The sequence below is a fragment of the Trichechus manatus genome, unplaced genomic scaffold (assembly GCF_000243295.1).
Source record: "Trichechus manatus latirostris isolate Lorelei unplaced genomic scaffold, TriManLat1.0 scaffold00039, whole genome shotgun sequence".
In the NCBI taxonomy this organism is placed as follows: domain Eukaryota; kingdom Metazoa; phylum Chordata; class Mammalia; order Sirenia; family Trichechidae; genus Trichechus; species Trichechus manatus.
This window is the reverse complement of record NW_004443975.1, coordinates 1,345,371-1,361,803: the sequence shown is the minus strand read 5'-3', so window position 1 is coordinate 1,361,803 and position 16,433 is coordinate 1,345,371. Positions and strand designations below refer to the sequence as shown.

The window sequence follows — 16,433 nt, the reverse complement described above, 5'->3', positions numbered from 1 at the left end:
CAGAGAGAAAGGGTGGTTACGTTAACTCAGTTCTCCCACTTTGATAAGGAAAGCCTATTAGGTGTGTACTGTTTGTTTCTTACAATCAAAAAGGGAATAGATTTTTGGCAGGCTTTTTATCTGTTTTTTTGTGGAAGTCACTATTAAGTCTGATCTTGAAGCTGGTTGGGGTGTGGATTGGTATGTGAGGTGGGAGGTGTGTGGGGAGTCATCTTATATCTTATCATTATCAACAGCCCCACAACTACTCCCAGGATTACTTTAACAACTAAAGATAATGTCACTGATTCCATGGCAAGGGTGGGAATGATTTTATACAATGGTATCTAGGGAAATATTTACTTCCTGCCTAGTGGCAAGGATTGGTCTTTTTATATTGTTTTGAACTTAACCTCAGAGGAGGCCCTTCCCTGAGAAATCATAGTTAAAAGAACTCACAGCAGATGGTAGGTAGTACTGGAATTCCTTAATCTTCCCTGTTAATAGACAGCCTTCCTCTAAATTTAGTCTAAACAGATACCGATTCTTTCCATTGCAAGCTAACGTGGCAGCACTGTAATGTGGTCAACAATCTACCCTTTGTAGAGAGAATCAGCTAAAGCAGTCAGGATTCCAAAGCTACACTGTGTTCTGGAAGCCAGGGTGTGGGAGTTGTGTCAAGGACCATGTGGGGGATCCATGGGCCAAGAATTTAATAAAATAGAATATTATAAAATCTCCAAGAAGCTGAAGCAAAATTGGGACAAAATGGCGGTGGGCAAAAATGCCAAAGAATGACCACAAGTAGACCAAGTAATTTCTACTTCAAAACAGTAGCTGGCTGCCCTCTCTTCATAACTCTGTAAATGCTTGAGACAACAGTACGTCTTTTAGAAAGAAAAAAAAAAAGTGCTATGGACATACTTTTCCAGACTCTTATATTTGTGAAGAATAATTTAGGAAAAAGATAATACATGCTCATTGCTGAAGTAATGATAATTTTTTAAATTGCCTTTAAAAAATAACGCTGGATAGTTTAAAAATACTATTATTATTTTCATTAGAAATTGATGACTGTTGTTAGGAAACAGAAAACATCTGTTTCAAGGGTGAAATATCCCCAGCTTGGTCAAATAAAAAAAAAAATTGATGAAGAAGATTTAAATCAACTGATTGGTCAATTAAGCCAAAACGACTAGCTCCATTTTCTTACTGAAACATAATTTAAAACTCCACAATTGTATGAACCAATTCACTCAATTTGTATTTTAATAAGATTTTAAAAATTTACAAGTTTTATAGTACTGCTTTAGTTGCAAGTAACAGATAATTGAGCCAAAATAGTTTAAAACAGAAAATTAAATTTATTCAATGAATATTGGAGACATGTGAAAAATATCTCAACAACCAAGCTTAGAGAAGTGTGGAGATGCATTTGGGTCTCAGGAAAATCAGGGGGTATGACATCTGTCTCTTATCTTTGTTTCTCTCTGTGATCAGATTCATTCCACTTTTTCCTTCCAGACTAACCTCAGATGTGCCTCTGTTCACATGGTAAAAACTTGAATGCTGACAGCTCCAGAGTTTCACAGTCTTAGCCACCTGGGAAGACACTGGCCCCACAGTCTCTATGTATCGAATTCAAAATTCCATGGGAAATATTTTGATTTATTCAATCAGATGCCAATCCTTGGATCAAGGAACTGTGGCCAAGAGAGCAGAGTCATATTTTACAAATTGCTTCTCCACAGTCACCACCACGTGTCTGTCAGTTTGTCTTACTGTGGCGGCTTGTGTGTTGCCTAGATACTGGAAGTTTTGCCACCGGTATTTCAAATACCAACAGGGTCATCCTTGGTGGACAGGTTTCAGCTGAGCTTCCAGACTAAGACAGACTAGGAAGAAGGACCTTGGAGTCTACTTCTGAAAAAATTGGCTAGTGAAAACCTTATGAAGAGCAGCAGAATATCATCTGATAAAATGCTGGAAGATGAGCCCCTCAGGTTGGAAGCCACTCAAAATACGACTAGGGAGGAGCTGCCTCCTCAAAGTACAGTCAACCTTGATGATGTGGATGGAGTCAAGCTTTTGGGACCTTCATTTGCTGATGTGGCACGACTCAAATAGAGAAGAAACAGCTGCAAACATACATTAATAATTGGAATGTGGAATGTGCAAAGTATGAATCTAGGAAAATTGGAAATAGTCAAAAATGAAACGGAATGCATAAACATCAATATCCTATGCATTAGTGAGGTGAAATGGACTGTTATTGGCCATTTTGAATCAGACAAACATATGGTCTATTCTGGGAATGACAGCTTGAAGAGGAATGGTGTTGCGTTCATTGTCAAAAAGAACATTTCAAGATCTATCCTGAAGTACAATGCCTCAGCCATAGGATAATATCCATACGTCTACAAGGAAGACCAGTTAATACGACTATTATTCAGATTTACACACCAACCACTAAGGCCAAAGATGAAGAAACTAAAGATTTTCACCAACTTCTTCAGTTTGAAATTGATCAAACATGCAATTAGGATGCATTGATAATTACTGGTGATTGGAATGTGAAAGTTAGAAACAAAGAAGAAGTATTGGTAGTTGGAAAATATGGCCTTGGTGATAGAAACAACGCTGGAGATTGCATGATAGAATTTTGCAAGACCAACAACTTCTTCATTGCAAATACCTTTTTTCAACAACATAAATGGTGACTACATATGTGGACCTCGCCAGATGGAATACACAGGAATCAAATCTACTACAACTGTGAAAACAGATTAGAGAAGCTCAATATCATCAGTCAGAATAAGGCCAGGGGCCGACTGTGGAACAGACCATCAATTACTCATGTGAAAGTTCAAGCTGAAGTTGAAGAAAATTAGAACAAGTCCACGAGAGCCAAAGTACTACCCTGAGTATATCCCACCCAAATTTAGAGACCATCTCAAGAATAGATTTGACCCAATGAACACTAATGGCCGAAGACCAGATGAGTTGTGGAATGGCATCAAGGACATCATACATGAAGAGAAAACAAGAGATAATTAAAAAGACAAGAAAGAAAGAAAAGACCAGAATGGATGTGAAAAGAGACTCTGAAACTTGCTCTTGAACATAGAGTAGCTAAAGCGAAGGGAGAAATGATGAAGTAAAAGAGCTCAACAGAAGATTTCAAAGGGCAGCTTGAGAAGACAAAGTAAAGTATTATAATGAAATGTGCAAAGATCTGGAGTTAGAAAACCAAACATGCTTGGCATTTCTCAAGTTGAAAGAACTGAAGAAAAAATTCAAGCCTTGAGTTGCAATAGTGAAGGATTCTATGGGGAAAATATTAAACGATGCAGGAAGCATCAAAAGAAGATGGAAGGAATACACAGAGTCATTGTACCCAAAAGAACTGGTTGACGTTCAACCATTTCAGGAGGTAGCACATGATCAGGAACTGATGGTGCTGAAGGAAGAGGTCCAAGCTGCACTGAAGGCATTGGCAAAAAACCAAGGTTTCAGGAATTGACAGAATACTAATTGAGATGTTTCAATAAAAGGATGCAGCACTGGAAGCACCCACTCATCTATGCCGAGAAATTTGGAACACAGCTACCTGGCCAACCAACTGGAAGAGATCTATATTTATACCCATTCCAAAGAAAGGAGATCCAACAGAATGGGGGAAATTATCAAACAATATTATTAATATCACACACAAATAAAATTTTGCTGAAGACCATTCAAAAGTGTTTGCAGCAATACACTGACAGGGAACTGCCCCAAAATTCAAGCTGGATTCAGAAGAGGACATGGAACAAGGGATGTCATTGCTGATGTCAGATGTATCTTGGCTGAAAGCAGAGAATACCAGAAAGATGTTTACCTGTGTTTTATTGACTATGCAAAGGCATTTGACTGTGTGAATCGTAACAAATTATGGATAGCATTGCAAAGAATGAGAATTCCAGAACACTTAATTGTGCTCATGTGGAACCTGTACTTAGACCAAAAGGCAGTCGTTCACATAACAAGGGGCTACTGTGTGGGTTCAAGTCAGGAAAGGTGTGCGTCAGGGTTGTACACTTTCACCATACTTATTCAATCTGTATGCTGAGCAACTAATCTGAGAAGCTGACCATATAAAGAAGAATGGCGCATGAGGATTGGAGGAAGACCGATTAACAACTTGCGATATGCAGATGACACAACCTTGCTTGCTGAAAGCAAAGAGGACTTGAAGCACTTACTGATGAAGATCAACCACTACAGCCTTCAGGATGGATTACACCTCAACATCATGAAAACAAAAATCCTCAAAACTGGACCAATAAGCAACATCATGACAAACGGAGAAAAGATTGAAGCTGTCAAGGATTTCATTTTTCTTGGATCCATAATCTACCCATGGAAGCAGCAGTCAAGAAATCAAAGGAGGCATGGCATTGGGCAAATCTGCTGCAAAAGATCTCTTTAAAGTGTTAAAAAGCAAAGATGTCACTTTAAGGAGTAAGGTGTGCCTGACCCAAGCCACGGTGTTTTCAATGGTGTCGAATGCATGTGAAAGGTGGACAATGAATAAGGAAAACCGTAGAAGAATTGATGCCTTTGAATTTATGGTGTTGTCGAAGAATGTTGAATATACCATGGAGCGCCAGAAAAATGAACAAATCTGTCTTGGAAGAAGTAGAGCCAGAATGCTCCTTAGAAGCAAGGATGGTGAGATTTAGTCTCACATACTTTGGACATGTTATCAGGAGGGACCAGTCCCTGGAGAAGGACATCATGCTTGTTAAAGTAGAGGGTCAGCGAAAAAGAGGAAGACCCTCACTGAGATGGATTGACACAGTGGCTGCAACAATGGGCTCAGACATAGCAACGATTGTGAGCATGGCACAGGACCGGGCAGTGTTTCATTCTGTTGTATATAGGGTCGCTATGAGTTGTAACTGACTGGACGGCACCTAATAAGTCACCATTTCAACACGGAAGTAGCATTCTCCCCAAAGCTATTTATGAACTCCCACCAAAGCACCTTTCTGTTAAAACTCCACTGATACCTAGTTGATCTTTTCAACAATGACATATTGCTAACACTTTCTTAATTTTCCATGTTATAAGCCATTGTTTTCTCGATAGCTACATTTTATATTGAATAAATTCATGTAGCAAGTTATAGAGGACTTCAATTAATATAATAGAAACCTTTTCTTGTTTCAATCTCAGTATGAGTTTTATATAAATATGCCTATTATCACAGGGTAGTGAGAACAGCAGTTCAGTTTCTGGTGACCTGCATTGATCTAAATGGTGATCATAATCAGATGAAATGGCAAAACAGAGAGGAGTTGCCCCAGGCTCCCAGGGGCACGTGTCCACATTGGAAACTGAGAATGAAGATTTAATGATGAACAGTTGAGCAAAGAACAAAAAAGAGCTGAGGGAGAAAGAGAGGGGAGAAAGAGAAGGAGACAAAGACCAGGGAAGACAAAGAGGGGGAAAGAAAGGAAAAGAGATAGAGAGAGAGTTAGAGTGATAGAGTAATAGAGTGACAGAGAAATCTTACTTGCCAGCTGAAAGTCAGGCAGTCTCAGCACCAGAGAAGCAGGTGGTAGGTTACTATATGGCAGGCTGTGAAACAATAAACTAGCCATAAAGTAACCAAGTATGCTACTAAAATTTTTTTTCAGGGTTCTTGCCCAGAGTAACTTCAGTTTGTACATTTTTTTGCGACATTGGCAGTAATTTTAAAGTCAGGGCAATGAAATAAGGAGCTTGATTTTTTTTTTTTTTTTAAGCAGGAAAACACTTTCTGATGGGTCCAAAAGAAATGAAAAGTAATTCTTAAAAAGGAAAAGATAAGCATTTCTTTAAACAAGAGAACAATAAAACTCATTTCAATGTAGATACCTATTTTTCTTCACATACACTCTTGGAGTATGTACTACATGTGGCATCAACGGTTAAGTGCTTTGCTACGAACCAAAAGGCTGGTGACTTGAATCCATCCATTCAGAGGCACATTGGAAGACGGAGCTAGATATACTTCTGAAAAATCACAACCATTGAAAACCTTATGGATCACAGTTCTACTCTGACACACATGGGGTCCCATGAGGTGGAATTAACTCAATAGCAACTGGTTTGGTTTTTCTGGTTTTATGAAGGTAGAATTTATCCATGCTTGACACATACTCCTGAACGCTCAATTAGAAGTGTTTTGGGGATTATGAAGGCAGCAGTTGTGGAAGAAAGCTCTATTGTATGCAGAAAAGAAAGGAAAATCAGTGCAAAAGTCAGTCTGTTTCAAACTTTGTACAGACCATCACCCTCAAAGATTTGTCGCTTCAATGTACTTTACCGTTACAGAATAAAAAAACTGCCGTTGTATAAGAGACATTGGATTAAAATGAAAGCAAACCACGTTCTTTGTTTAACAATAATTTTATTTACTTATTTCACTGTCAAACTTAGGAGATAATATTCACCACAAAGTTGCAGGCATCATTTTACAGTACAGACTATTGACATTTTTCAGAAGAAAGAATGAAAATGTCATATGACATACCTGAAATAACTATGGAGGAAGTGCTGGCTACTAGGTAGTAAAAAAAGGTAAAACTCAGTGCCTTTGGCAAAGGCGTGGACACTATTTTAAACAAAGCTTTGCTACATGTCCTTTGCTTACAAAGCAAATACATACTCATCTCATTTTGGACAGTGGTTTTTCCGTACACCTTCATGGATAGGAAGGATGTGAGCATCTAAACGTTTCATAGAAATTTCCCCGAAAGCTTCCTGCCGTGAGAAATCAATGATTTCTCCAATGTGGAAGCTCATTTTACATTTAATTATTCCTCAAGTCTGCATGAAATTTAGTGACAGCTTCCACGTGTGAGGAAAAGAAAGCAGTTATTCAAAATGTTCACTTCATATAGCTCTAAGCATAGGCCTGAGAGAAGTTTCTCTGAAGTGTTGTACTGAGGAGGCTGAAAATGAACATGTACTTGATGAGAAATGAATATAAGAAAGGGCTTTTGTTTCATTGCTTGCAGAACAGGTTAAAGGATACTGTCTTAACTTTCTATGCCAGGCAAAACTACGTGCAAGGATGTTTTAAGCCAAGCTGCAGATCTTAACTTGTACTAACAACTTATATTTATGGACTCTCTAGGCCCTCCCAATACTCGGGCCAGCACAGACAACCAGGTAGAGTTTCTGCTTGCTGATCAATAGTAAGAAGTTTCCACGAACTTTTAGGAATAAAAGAAAGAGTTGATTTTTTTTTCCTTTTCTGAACTCTAAATTACACATTCACTACTTCATACATATTTAAAATATTTCTCCTTATTACTTAGCAGTATTTTATTAGGTAACCATCGTACTTATGAACCATGTTTTCTTAAGGTTTTTTTGCTGGCTGAATGACTCCTAACTACAGCAGCAGCAGTAGTACACATTGAAGTGTGCATATTTTTGACACATATTTCTTATGTTAATTAATGAGGAGGTTATTAAATATTCAACAATGTTTATTGGAGTCTCTAGGTAGCACAAATTGTTAAACACTGGACAACTAGCTGAAAGGTTGGCAGTTCGAACCCACCCAGAGGCACCTTGGAAGACAGGCCTGGTGATCTGCTCCTGAACAGTCACATCCTTGAAAACCCTATGGATCACTGTTCTACTTTGCATACATGGGGTTGCCATGAGCCAGAGTCGACTCGATGGCAGCTACCAACAACAGTTTGCCAGACACCGTGCCAGCCCCAGGATATAGAGAGATGAATAAGACTCAGTTTCTACCTTTAAGGAACTTACATAATGTAGGATAAAAATAGCTTGAGATTTGGTATGTGAACTGAAGAATTGCAAAGTATTTTGGACTTCATGAAATAATAATAAACATTTATAATTTGTAGATAATCTTTTTAGTTTAAAATAGACTTGTTGTTGCTATGTGCCATCAAGTGGATTCTGATCCACGTGGCGGAGTAGAATTTCCTCATAGGGTTTCCTGGGCTGTAATCTTTACTGGAGCAGATTGCCAGGTCTTTCCCCCGTAGAGCTGCTGGGTGGGCTCAAATCACCAAGCTTTTCGTTAGCAGCTGAGCGATTAACCGTTGTGCCACCAGGGCTCCTTCATAGGGCTAACGGATTCTACTTTGGGCAAGGAAAGTTTTATTACTATTTCTTTGCAATTGAGAGGATGCCCCTTTTCTGTTTACCATTTATGTAGAATGTCTTGAGCAACTAAGATGCGAGTCACCTTGGCTCTCTGGGTGATTATTTGGAGCGGTCCCAGTCCGGGCTAAGTTTGTAGGGTTAGAGCTCTGTGATGAATTTCTGTGGTTCTATTGGCGCAACCACAGGCTTCATGTGGTACAAAAACATTTGGATGTCCACTTCCAAGTACATTGTCGTCCACATGTGTGAAGCTGTGAATGTAATGTATGTCCATCTAGCAACAATGTTTTCCCATTTTAGAAACAGCCAACAAAACATTGCACAGCTACAGGCTTATATTGAATACAGTCATTTCATGGGCTTGCTCTTCATTATTTTCATTATCTCAACACGAGCCTCCTTTCTCAACCATAAGCACTGGAGCCAGAAAAAGAAAATGGAATTCTCCAGTTCTAATGAGCCCTAGGTTACTGTCCCCAGAACCTCTCTCTTAGGTCTGGAATATATTTACTCACATAGCACTAATCCTGGTAGAGTCTGAATATTTACAAAATAGAGTCTTGGAAACAAAAGAAGAAAGAGTTTGACTTACATTTATAGATGGGAAGTGGTGACACTGTCCTTGAGCCTGTTATGGGCTGAAACTGACACTGTTTAACTAAGTTTGTTGTCCATTACATTTGAGAAACGTACTTTTTCAGAGGAGGTGCTAGAAGCTGGGTTGCTTAGGTTGAAGAAAGGATACTTGTTTTGAGTGCCGTACTCTGTACAGTTTAAGTCCTACTACAAGAAATACCATTGCAAAAAGCAAAACAAACACCCGCTATTCAGCAGCTCCATTAGTAGGGGTGTCAGATCTCTAGGGTGGTATTTGAAACAATACAATTCTTGGATTACCAACAAATTGTGAGCATTCCTTAGATTTTGTTGTGTTGGAATATAATAGGTACTTTTTTTCTAAATTTTATTTATTTTGTTGTTGAGAATATACACAGCAAAACATACACCAATTCAACAGTTTCTACATGTACAATTTAGTGACATTGATTACATTCTTCAAGTTGTACAGCCTTGTTTTCTGAGTCGTTCCTCCCTCATTAACATAAACTCACTGCCCGCTAAACTTCCTGTCTAATCAGCCAGTAGGAGAAATGAAGTCTTGATACATGCTACAATATGGGTGGAGCTTGATGACATTATGCTGAGTAAAATAAGCCAATCACAAAAGGACAAATATTGTTATGACCTCACTTATATAAAAAGACAAGAAAAGGCAAATGTATAGATACCAAAGTTTATTAGTGGTTACCAGAGGTGGGGGCGGGGGGTGGGGAGGAAAACTTGCATTGAGTAAGGGTAGGGTTGCACAGCTGATTATTGTAATTGCTATCAATAAGTTGTACACCTGTAAAAAGTTGAATTGGCAAAAGTTGTGTGATTGATATATTTACAACAACGACAAAAAAAAAAAGAGTAGCTGCTGAGGCTGCTTATGTACAACCAAACACCTCATGGGATTTGGTTCCTTGGTTTGGAGGTTTAGGGTCATGGTTTCATAGAACCTCCCAGTTAAATGGCGTAATAATGTGTTTAGCGCTTCCGTTCTACCTCCTAGTTTGTTTCATAGTACCTAGGATCGGAAAGTTTGCAAGTGGCCGCCCAAGGCACAACAACTGCTCTCTATTCACCTGGAGCAAAAGAGGAAGAAGGAGAGTCAGGAATAGGAGAGAATATGGAATGTGTGGCTAATTGCGTCCATGAACAAATGTCTCCTTTACCATGCAGCAGGAGAAACGGAGGGTGCCTGACTACCATTACTGAACATTTTGATCAAAGATTCCACAGAAGAATCTTGATCGAAAGGGAAAAAAATGCACAACAGAGTTTCAAATCTCATGGACTCTAGACTTTCTGGAGCCATGGAGGCTGGATCAACCCCTGAAACTATTACCCTGAGATAATCTTTAAACCTTAAACCAAAAATATCTCCTGAAGTCATCTTTAAACCAAACAATAGTTTAGCTTAACTAGTAAAAAAAAGGTCTGCCTTGAACATTATGCTCTATATGGGATCAAACTGACAACAGCAACTCGAAAGAATAGGTAAATACTTTTGATGGTCACATAAATGAAGAAATTCTTATGTGTTCCCCAGATATACCATTTTACATTCATCATTATATTTACCCAATTCAATACTTTAATTTTGACTTGTTTGCTATCAGAAGGCAAATTAGAGTTGCCTTGATCTTGCTGCTTCAACATGAAAGAGAGAACCCAGAAAGTTTAAGGTGAAGTGATATGCATACTTGAAGACATACAACTAGACGGTCAAAGAACTGGGCCAAAACTCAGGGATCCTGTTCTAAGCCCAGAGCTTCTTTGACTAACCTGTGACTCTTTCACTTGTCCTCTGAAGTTACTAATGACAGACTGTCTAAGTTGTCACAGACTAGACACAGATTTTGAATCATCTATATTTAGGGAAGTCCAGGACACCCACATGATCCCAGGGCTCCTTCTCTATCTCACTATGATGTACATCAGGCTTCTCCACTGACCATCGCTCTTCCCTACTTGAGGCAGAACTGAGGCTGCTGACTTTGTGTCAGAGCTCTGCCCCGCTACTTCCCTCGCTTATGCAGAGAGGGGCGCTCACTCCTCTCTGGAGCAATGAGACTTGCCCATCTGCAACACAGGGGGTGGACAGAGAAAATTGACATGCCTTCTAGATCTTTAGCCACTGCAGCTTCTAATGCTTATGTGTTTGTTTTTTTCTTTGTTAGAGTCTAGGGCTACTGTAAGCAAGTCAACCAAATTGGAACTTATTTAGAGAACCAAAACAGGGCTTTAGAGGCAAAGGGTGATTCAGGATTCTGGAGAACTAGTATAGAGGCCATGAGTAGGAGATGGACAGAGGAGAGCAGAGCCAGGGGAGATGGGGGCAAGTAGCTCACTTCTCCTCTCCATCTGGCAAAGCCTGGAGAACAGAGAATGGATAGCTGGTGTATGTGTGTGTGTGTGTGTGTGTAGCTTTATTTTGGTCTTTCTATTAAATAATCTTCAAAGCTCTGAAAACCTCATTCATATGGAAGGAAACCATTTGATTCCCAGTTTGAGAATAAAAACTTTTTGATCTTATGTAAATGCTGAGCACCTTCTTTAATCCCAGTGAGAAATGCATACACAACTATTGTCTGGGCATAAAAACTAGCTAAATCATCAATACAATTCTAAATTCTTTACATTCAAAAGAATCCATTTTGCTTATTTTCCTTTTGTGAAAACGACCCAAGTGTTGGACATACCTATAATCAATAGTCATATTAGCCAATACTATTTAGAAGCAGTTTTCATCCATAAAAGGCCTAAAAACATTCTATAATAAAACCAGTAACACAAAAGGAGAGCCAGAATCTTGGTTTGTTTCTTTTCTGCCATTGTCAGGATCATAAAAGGACGAGGGTCAGGAGATAATTAAGCTTATTTAGAATTGTAATTAACTATCGCAGCCCTGCCAAAGCTCAGGCTTTCTCCATTTCTCATACTTAATTTTCTCTGATGGTTTTTTAAAAAATACAGCAAGCAGTCAGTCCTTTTGGGAGGGAGGCAGGGCAGGAGTCTCAGAAAGGGTGGGAATTACTGAAGTACCGGAAAACTGTAATAAGCATTCACATATTTATTAGTGCCAGGCCAACTTGAGTAATAAAATATAGATGCAATTGCTTACTAGACATTTCACAGGTGGATAACATAACATTCTGTAGTTTTTTTATACACTTTAGAAAAGAGTCTCTGGTTTTTCTTGTTCTTTGGTTGAACGTGGGCAAAAAACAAAAAAAAATTATTCTTTCAATTACATGGATTTGCTTGTTTTCCTTGTAATGTGATTTCAGACACATTGGTGGAGGGTTCCTCTGTTCAGTTCCCATCAGGTTTAACTGAAGAGTGGTTTTAAAATTTATGTTGATGTTACAGTTGGCTTTTTATTACCTAGAAAGAGTTAGATGCTTGCTGATGCCAACAGGATGACTTTCTTTTCTTCGTAGCCACATGAAAGCTCAATACACTCGATTCGTTGCTCAAGTGGACCTTGAAGGTCACTTCAAAAGGACACCACGGCTGAAGACTGAAGAGTAGTACTTATCAACATTAAATAAACACTTGGCGAAATATGCATAAATATTTCTTCATATAAACATAACACGAAATTAAATAGTTCAGATACACAGACACCACTGAATACACTTTCACTGTTGTCGAAGTCATCTGTAAACACCACCTCACACTGAATACAGAAGCAGCTTTTACCCCAGCTCTGGGTTCACGACACTGAGGCCCTGTACAAAGGTAAGGATGTCTCTGCAGCCCTCCCACCTCCCTCCCCACCCTCTCCCTGAACAGCCCCAGCAAAAAGAAAAGAAAGAATCCCAACAACTACAGCAGCAACGACAATAACAGCAGCATCCCATCCCCTCCCCCCAAATAAAACATGGATCATTTTGGTCAATTCAAAGGATAATACAAAATTATTTTCCAAAATGTAAGGAAATCAATTTGAAGCAATACTTTTCAAAGTGTAGTCCTTTCTTCAAAGGCCATGTCGCTTCATAAACCCCACCTGTTCTTGGGTGAACACCAGAAAGCACTGGCTTTGTAAGCTCTGCTACAAAGTTTAAGCCCTTTTTCCTTTTAGAAGGTTCCAGGTAGCAAGACCTCGAAAACCATGTTCTCTGTCATCCCCTTCTTACAATTTTTCTTTTATTTTGCCATATATATTGCTGTGTAATGACATTCAAACGCGACACTATTATTGTTTCAAGCAGTTTAGGTAACAGAAATTTTGTTTTGAAACGTATTCAGATTTGGACTATTAAATTCAAACAGGTGGCTGTGATTCATTCCTTGAGCTTAGAAGGGCCCCGGTTTAGCTTTGTTGATGAAGATATCAACAAAGAAGATTGCTTATGCTCAGGGTCTGGTTGCACTGTGGTGCTCAACCTGGCTCATGAGCCTGTCTGCTCTGCAAAGACCTGCCAGGAAGGCTGGGCTGCTCTGTGTAGAATATTCCCCAGGGTGGTTTGTGGACAACATCCCTGGTTTCAGAAACATTAACCTGGGTTTACTTCACTTTTATGTCATGTTAGGATCCTAGAGAACTTCAGTTACCAAAGTACTGGAAGTATATACTGCAGTAATAATTTCCCAGTTCAGTGTTCCCCAGTATATTATATACACTATGTGTGTGTGTGTGAAACTCACACATATATATATACTTACGTATTTTTATTTGTACAAAACTTGAACTGCACAAAACAGTACTTTGCAAGAATCAAGAATCAAGTCCACATAGATTGTTTAACAATACACCAAAGAGAAGACAAGAAGCTCTATTGGGACAAGAAGTTTCAGCTTTGCAACGTAGGAAAGAATTTCAGAACCATGGATCCACTAGCCTGCTGGGTTCCACGTGGGGTCTGGATCAACACTTTGGGGATCCTTGGAAACAAAGTGGCCGCTGGGCCAGCTAGCTATGCTCAGCTGAGATTCCAGAGCTCACGTGAATGAAAAGACCCAGGCAGGGCAATTTGGCTGCATCATTGTTGTGAAGCAATTTTTTTTTTCTTCCTCTTTAAGAAAAAAACACTTAAAGTTTATTTCAGAATAAATTTCTTTATATTCAGTAGTATGTAATTTTTTTGCTGAATTTGTATTTAACTTTTTATATTAAAATTGATTTACTCAAAGGATAGGTAAACAGGCAGCTTCTTTCACATCTGGGTGATAACACCATTTTATCACCGCCAGAAATCACCCCCACCCTACCCTTATTCCTTCCTAAGGTGTGTGGGTTGGTGTGTGTGTTTGGTCACTGCTCTTGTTAAAACTGTGTTCTACAAAGCCTGCTCGGGCACACGCTTGTGGAAAATGACGGACTGTCTTTGCTGGTACTGCTGCTTGCGCCTCTTCCTCTTGTCACACTGGCACAACAGCAGCATCTTAAACGTGGTTCTGAATGTCTTGTTGCACAGTGCATAGCACACGGGGTTTACGGTGCTGTTGATGTAGCACAGCCAATAGCCCAGATTCCAATAGGCTTTGGGGATGCAGCTGTCACAGAAGGTGTTCACCAGAACCATGATGTTGTACGGGGTCCAGGTGATGATGAAGGCAAGTAAGATGGCACTGAGGGTCTGGGCTGCCTTCTTCTCCTTGATGAGGGACATTCTTTTCCGTTTAGTGATCTGACTCCTGGTCTTCAGAGCGAACCTCTTGGCCAGAGTCGCTTCTTTGAAGGACAGAGGTAGAGTGGCCGTGGTCTTTCCCACTGAGGAGTTGTCATCAGAGGTCTTGGCTGTGTCCACGGCTGACTCTAACTGGATGGGAAGCTTGGAGAAGCTTTTCTGGAAACTGCCTCCATCCTCCATGCTCTTCTGGGCCTGCAGCTTGCTGGCTCTCCTCTCCAAGTCTGCTTTCACCAGCTCCTCCTCGGGCACCTGCAGGTTGTCTGATGAGGGTAATTTGGTGGAGTTGAGGATGGTGCTGTGACCTGGAAGCTTGAGCACGATAGAGTAGATGGCTCTTGTCTCAGAGCCAATGTCCTCCTCATCGGAAGAGGCGGAGTTTTCCAGGGAGGCAGCAGCATCATTGTTGTTCCAGCTGTCACTGCTGCTGTGGTCTTGGTCCATCTGCTCAGCACTGGGCTTCCAGCTCTTGGTTGTGAACCAGAAGTGGCAGCGGCCGTACTTCCTCCTGGTCGAGCGTTTCATGCTTTGCTGTTGAAGCTCATAGCTGCTACAGCTTCGAGAGCTGCCCGTAGGGGGGACAAAGTTTTCTGTCTCTGCTTCTGTCCCAGAGGCTTGAAGCCCAGCAAGCTCTTTGGTACGTTTTTCAGTTTCCTTATAGATTCTCCAATATAAAATAGTCATGATGGTGACAGGCATATAAAAGGCAGCAATGGCTGTGCCAAAGGTAATGGTGGGCTCACTGAGGAACTGAATGAAGCACTCCCCTGGGGGCACAGTTCTCTTCCCAACAAAGTATTGCCAGAACAAGATGGCGGGAGCCCAAAGGATAAAAGAGATGACCCAAGCCAAACCGATCATCACGCCGGCTCTTTTTGTGGTTCGTTTGGCTCGGTATGTGAGTGGCCTTGTGATGGAAAAGTACCTGTCAAAGCTAATGACCAGAAGATTCATGACTGAGGCATTGCTAGCCACATAGTCAATGGAAAGCCAGAGGTCACAGGCCAAGTTCCCTAAAGCCCATCGATTCATAATGATGTAGGTAGTAAACAGATTCATTGAAATGACCCCGATAATCAGGTCTGCACAGGCCAGGCTTAAGAGGAAGTAGTTATTGACCGTCTTCAGCTGCTTGTTGACCTTAAACGACACTATGACTAGGATGTTGCCAATGATGGTCACCAAGGCCAGGGAGCCCGTCAAGAATGCAATGAAGACGACTTGCCAGATGGTGTGGCCTCCCAGAGGGTCACTGGTGGTGCCGTTTGGAGAGGAGAAATTCCCAGCTGCCCGAGAAATGTTGTAGCTGCCAAAATGAGTGACTGTTCCTGGGGGCAGACCTGTGTCTGAGGGGCCGTGTATCCAGGAAAAGCTGATGTTTGGAAACAAAGGCGAGGTTGTACTATTATTGTGCAAGGTCATTGTGACTCTCTGACATAGTCTGGGGAAAGAGAGAAAAGAAAGAGTTAGAGAAATTTCAGCCTTAATTTGAAGTGTTCTTTGCATTGCATGCTTTAAAAGGCATGGAAAATCTATTATAGGATGCTGATCTCCAAGAGGCCCCAAATATCAAGTCCATTCTCTAACTTATTGTAAAAGTGAAGAGAATAGGGCAAGCAGAAATGAATTTGTTCAAAGTAGCACAATTAGTTTGTGGCATGCAATGGACATCTACTGTGCTTCTTTCCACGTTATCATAATGCTGTGATCAAGCATAATGTTCCTTATTTTGTAAAGGAGAAAATAGTAGATGCTTGTATGATACTTATACAACATAACTTTATCATCACACTACTTGATATATTAATTTTATGCATTTGCATTTTACCATTCAGGTATTTATCTATCCTAGGCTTCAGACATACACAACTTTAAAGCGATACCGGCCATGTAAGCCTCACTGGAATGAGTAACACCAACTCAGACCAAGGGGAAAAATAAGTGCAAATCAATTCACATTAAAACACAAGTTCTCTTTAAAACAATTTATGATAACTCTTTTTAAAACACGGATACAAAAGTAACGTA

General features: G+C 40.1%; 1 protein-coding gene across 1 annotated transcript; it reads right to left on the bottom strand.

The window, feature by feature from the left end:
* Positions 1 to 13,867: 13,867 nt before the first annotated feature.
* On the bottom strand, positions 13,868 to 15,979 carry CHRM3 (cholinergic receptor muscarinic 3). The gene has a single exon (XM_004375848.2). It carries the CDS (start codon positions 15,909 to 15,911, stop codon positions 14,055 to 14,057), a length of 1,857 nt encoding a protein of 618 aa, XP_004375905.1. The 5' UTR covers positions 15,912 to 15,979; the 3' UTR covers positions 13,868 to 14,054.
* Between the last annotated feature and the right edge of the window lie 454 nt (positions 15,980 to 16,433).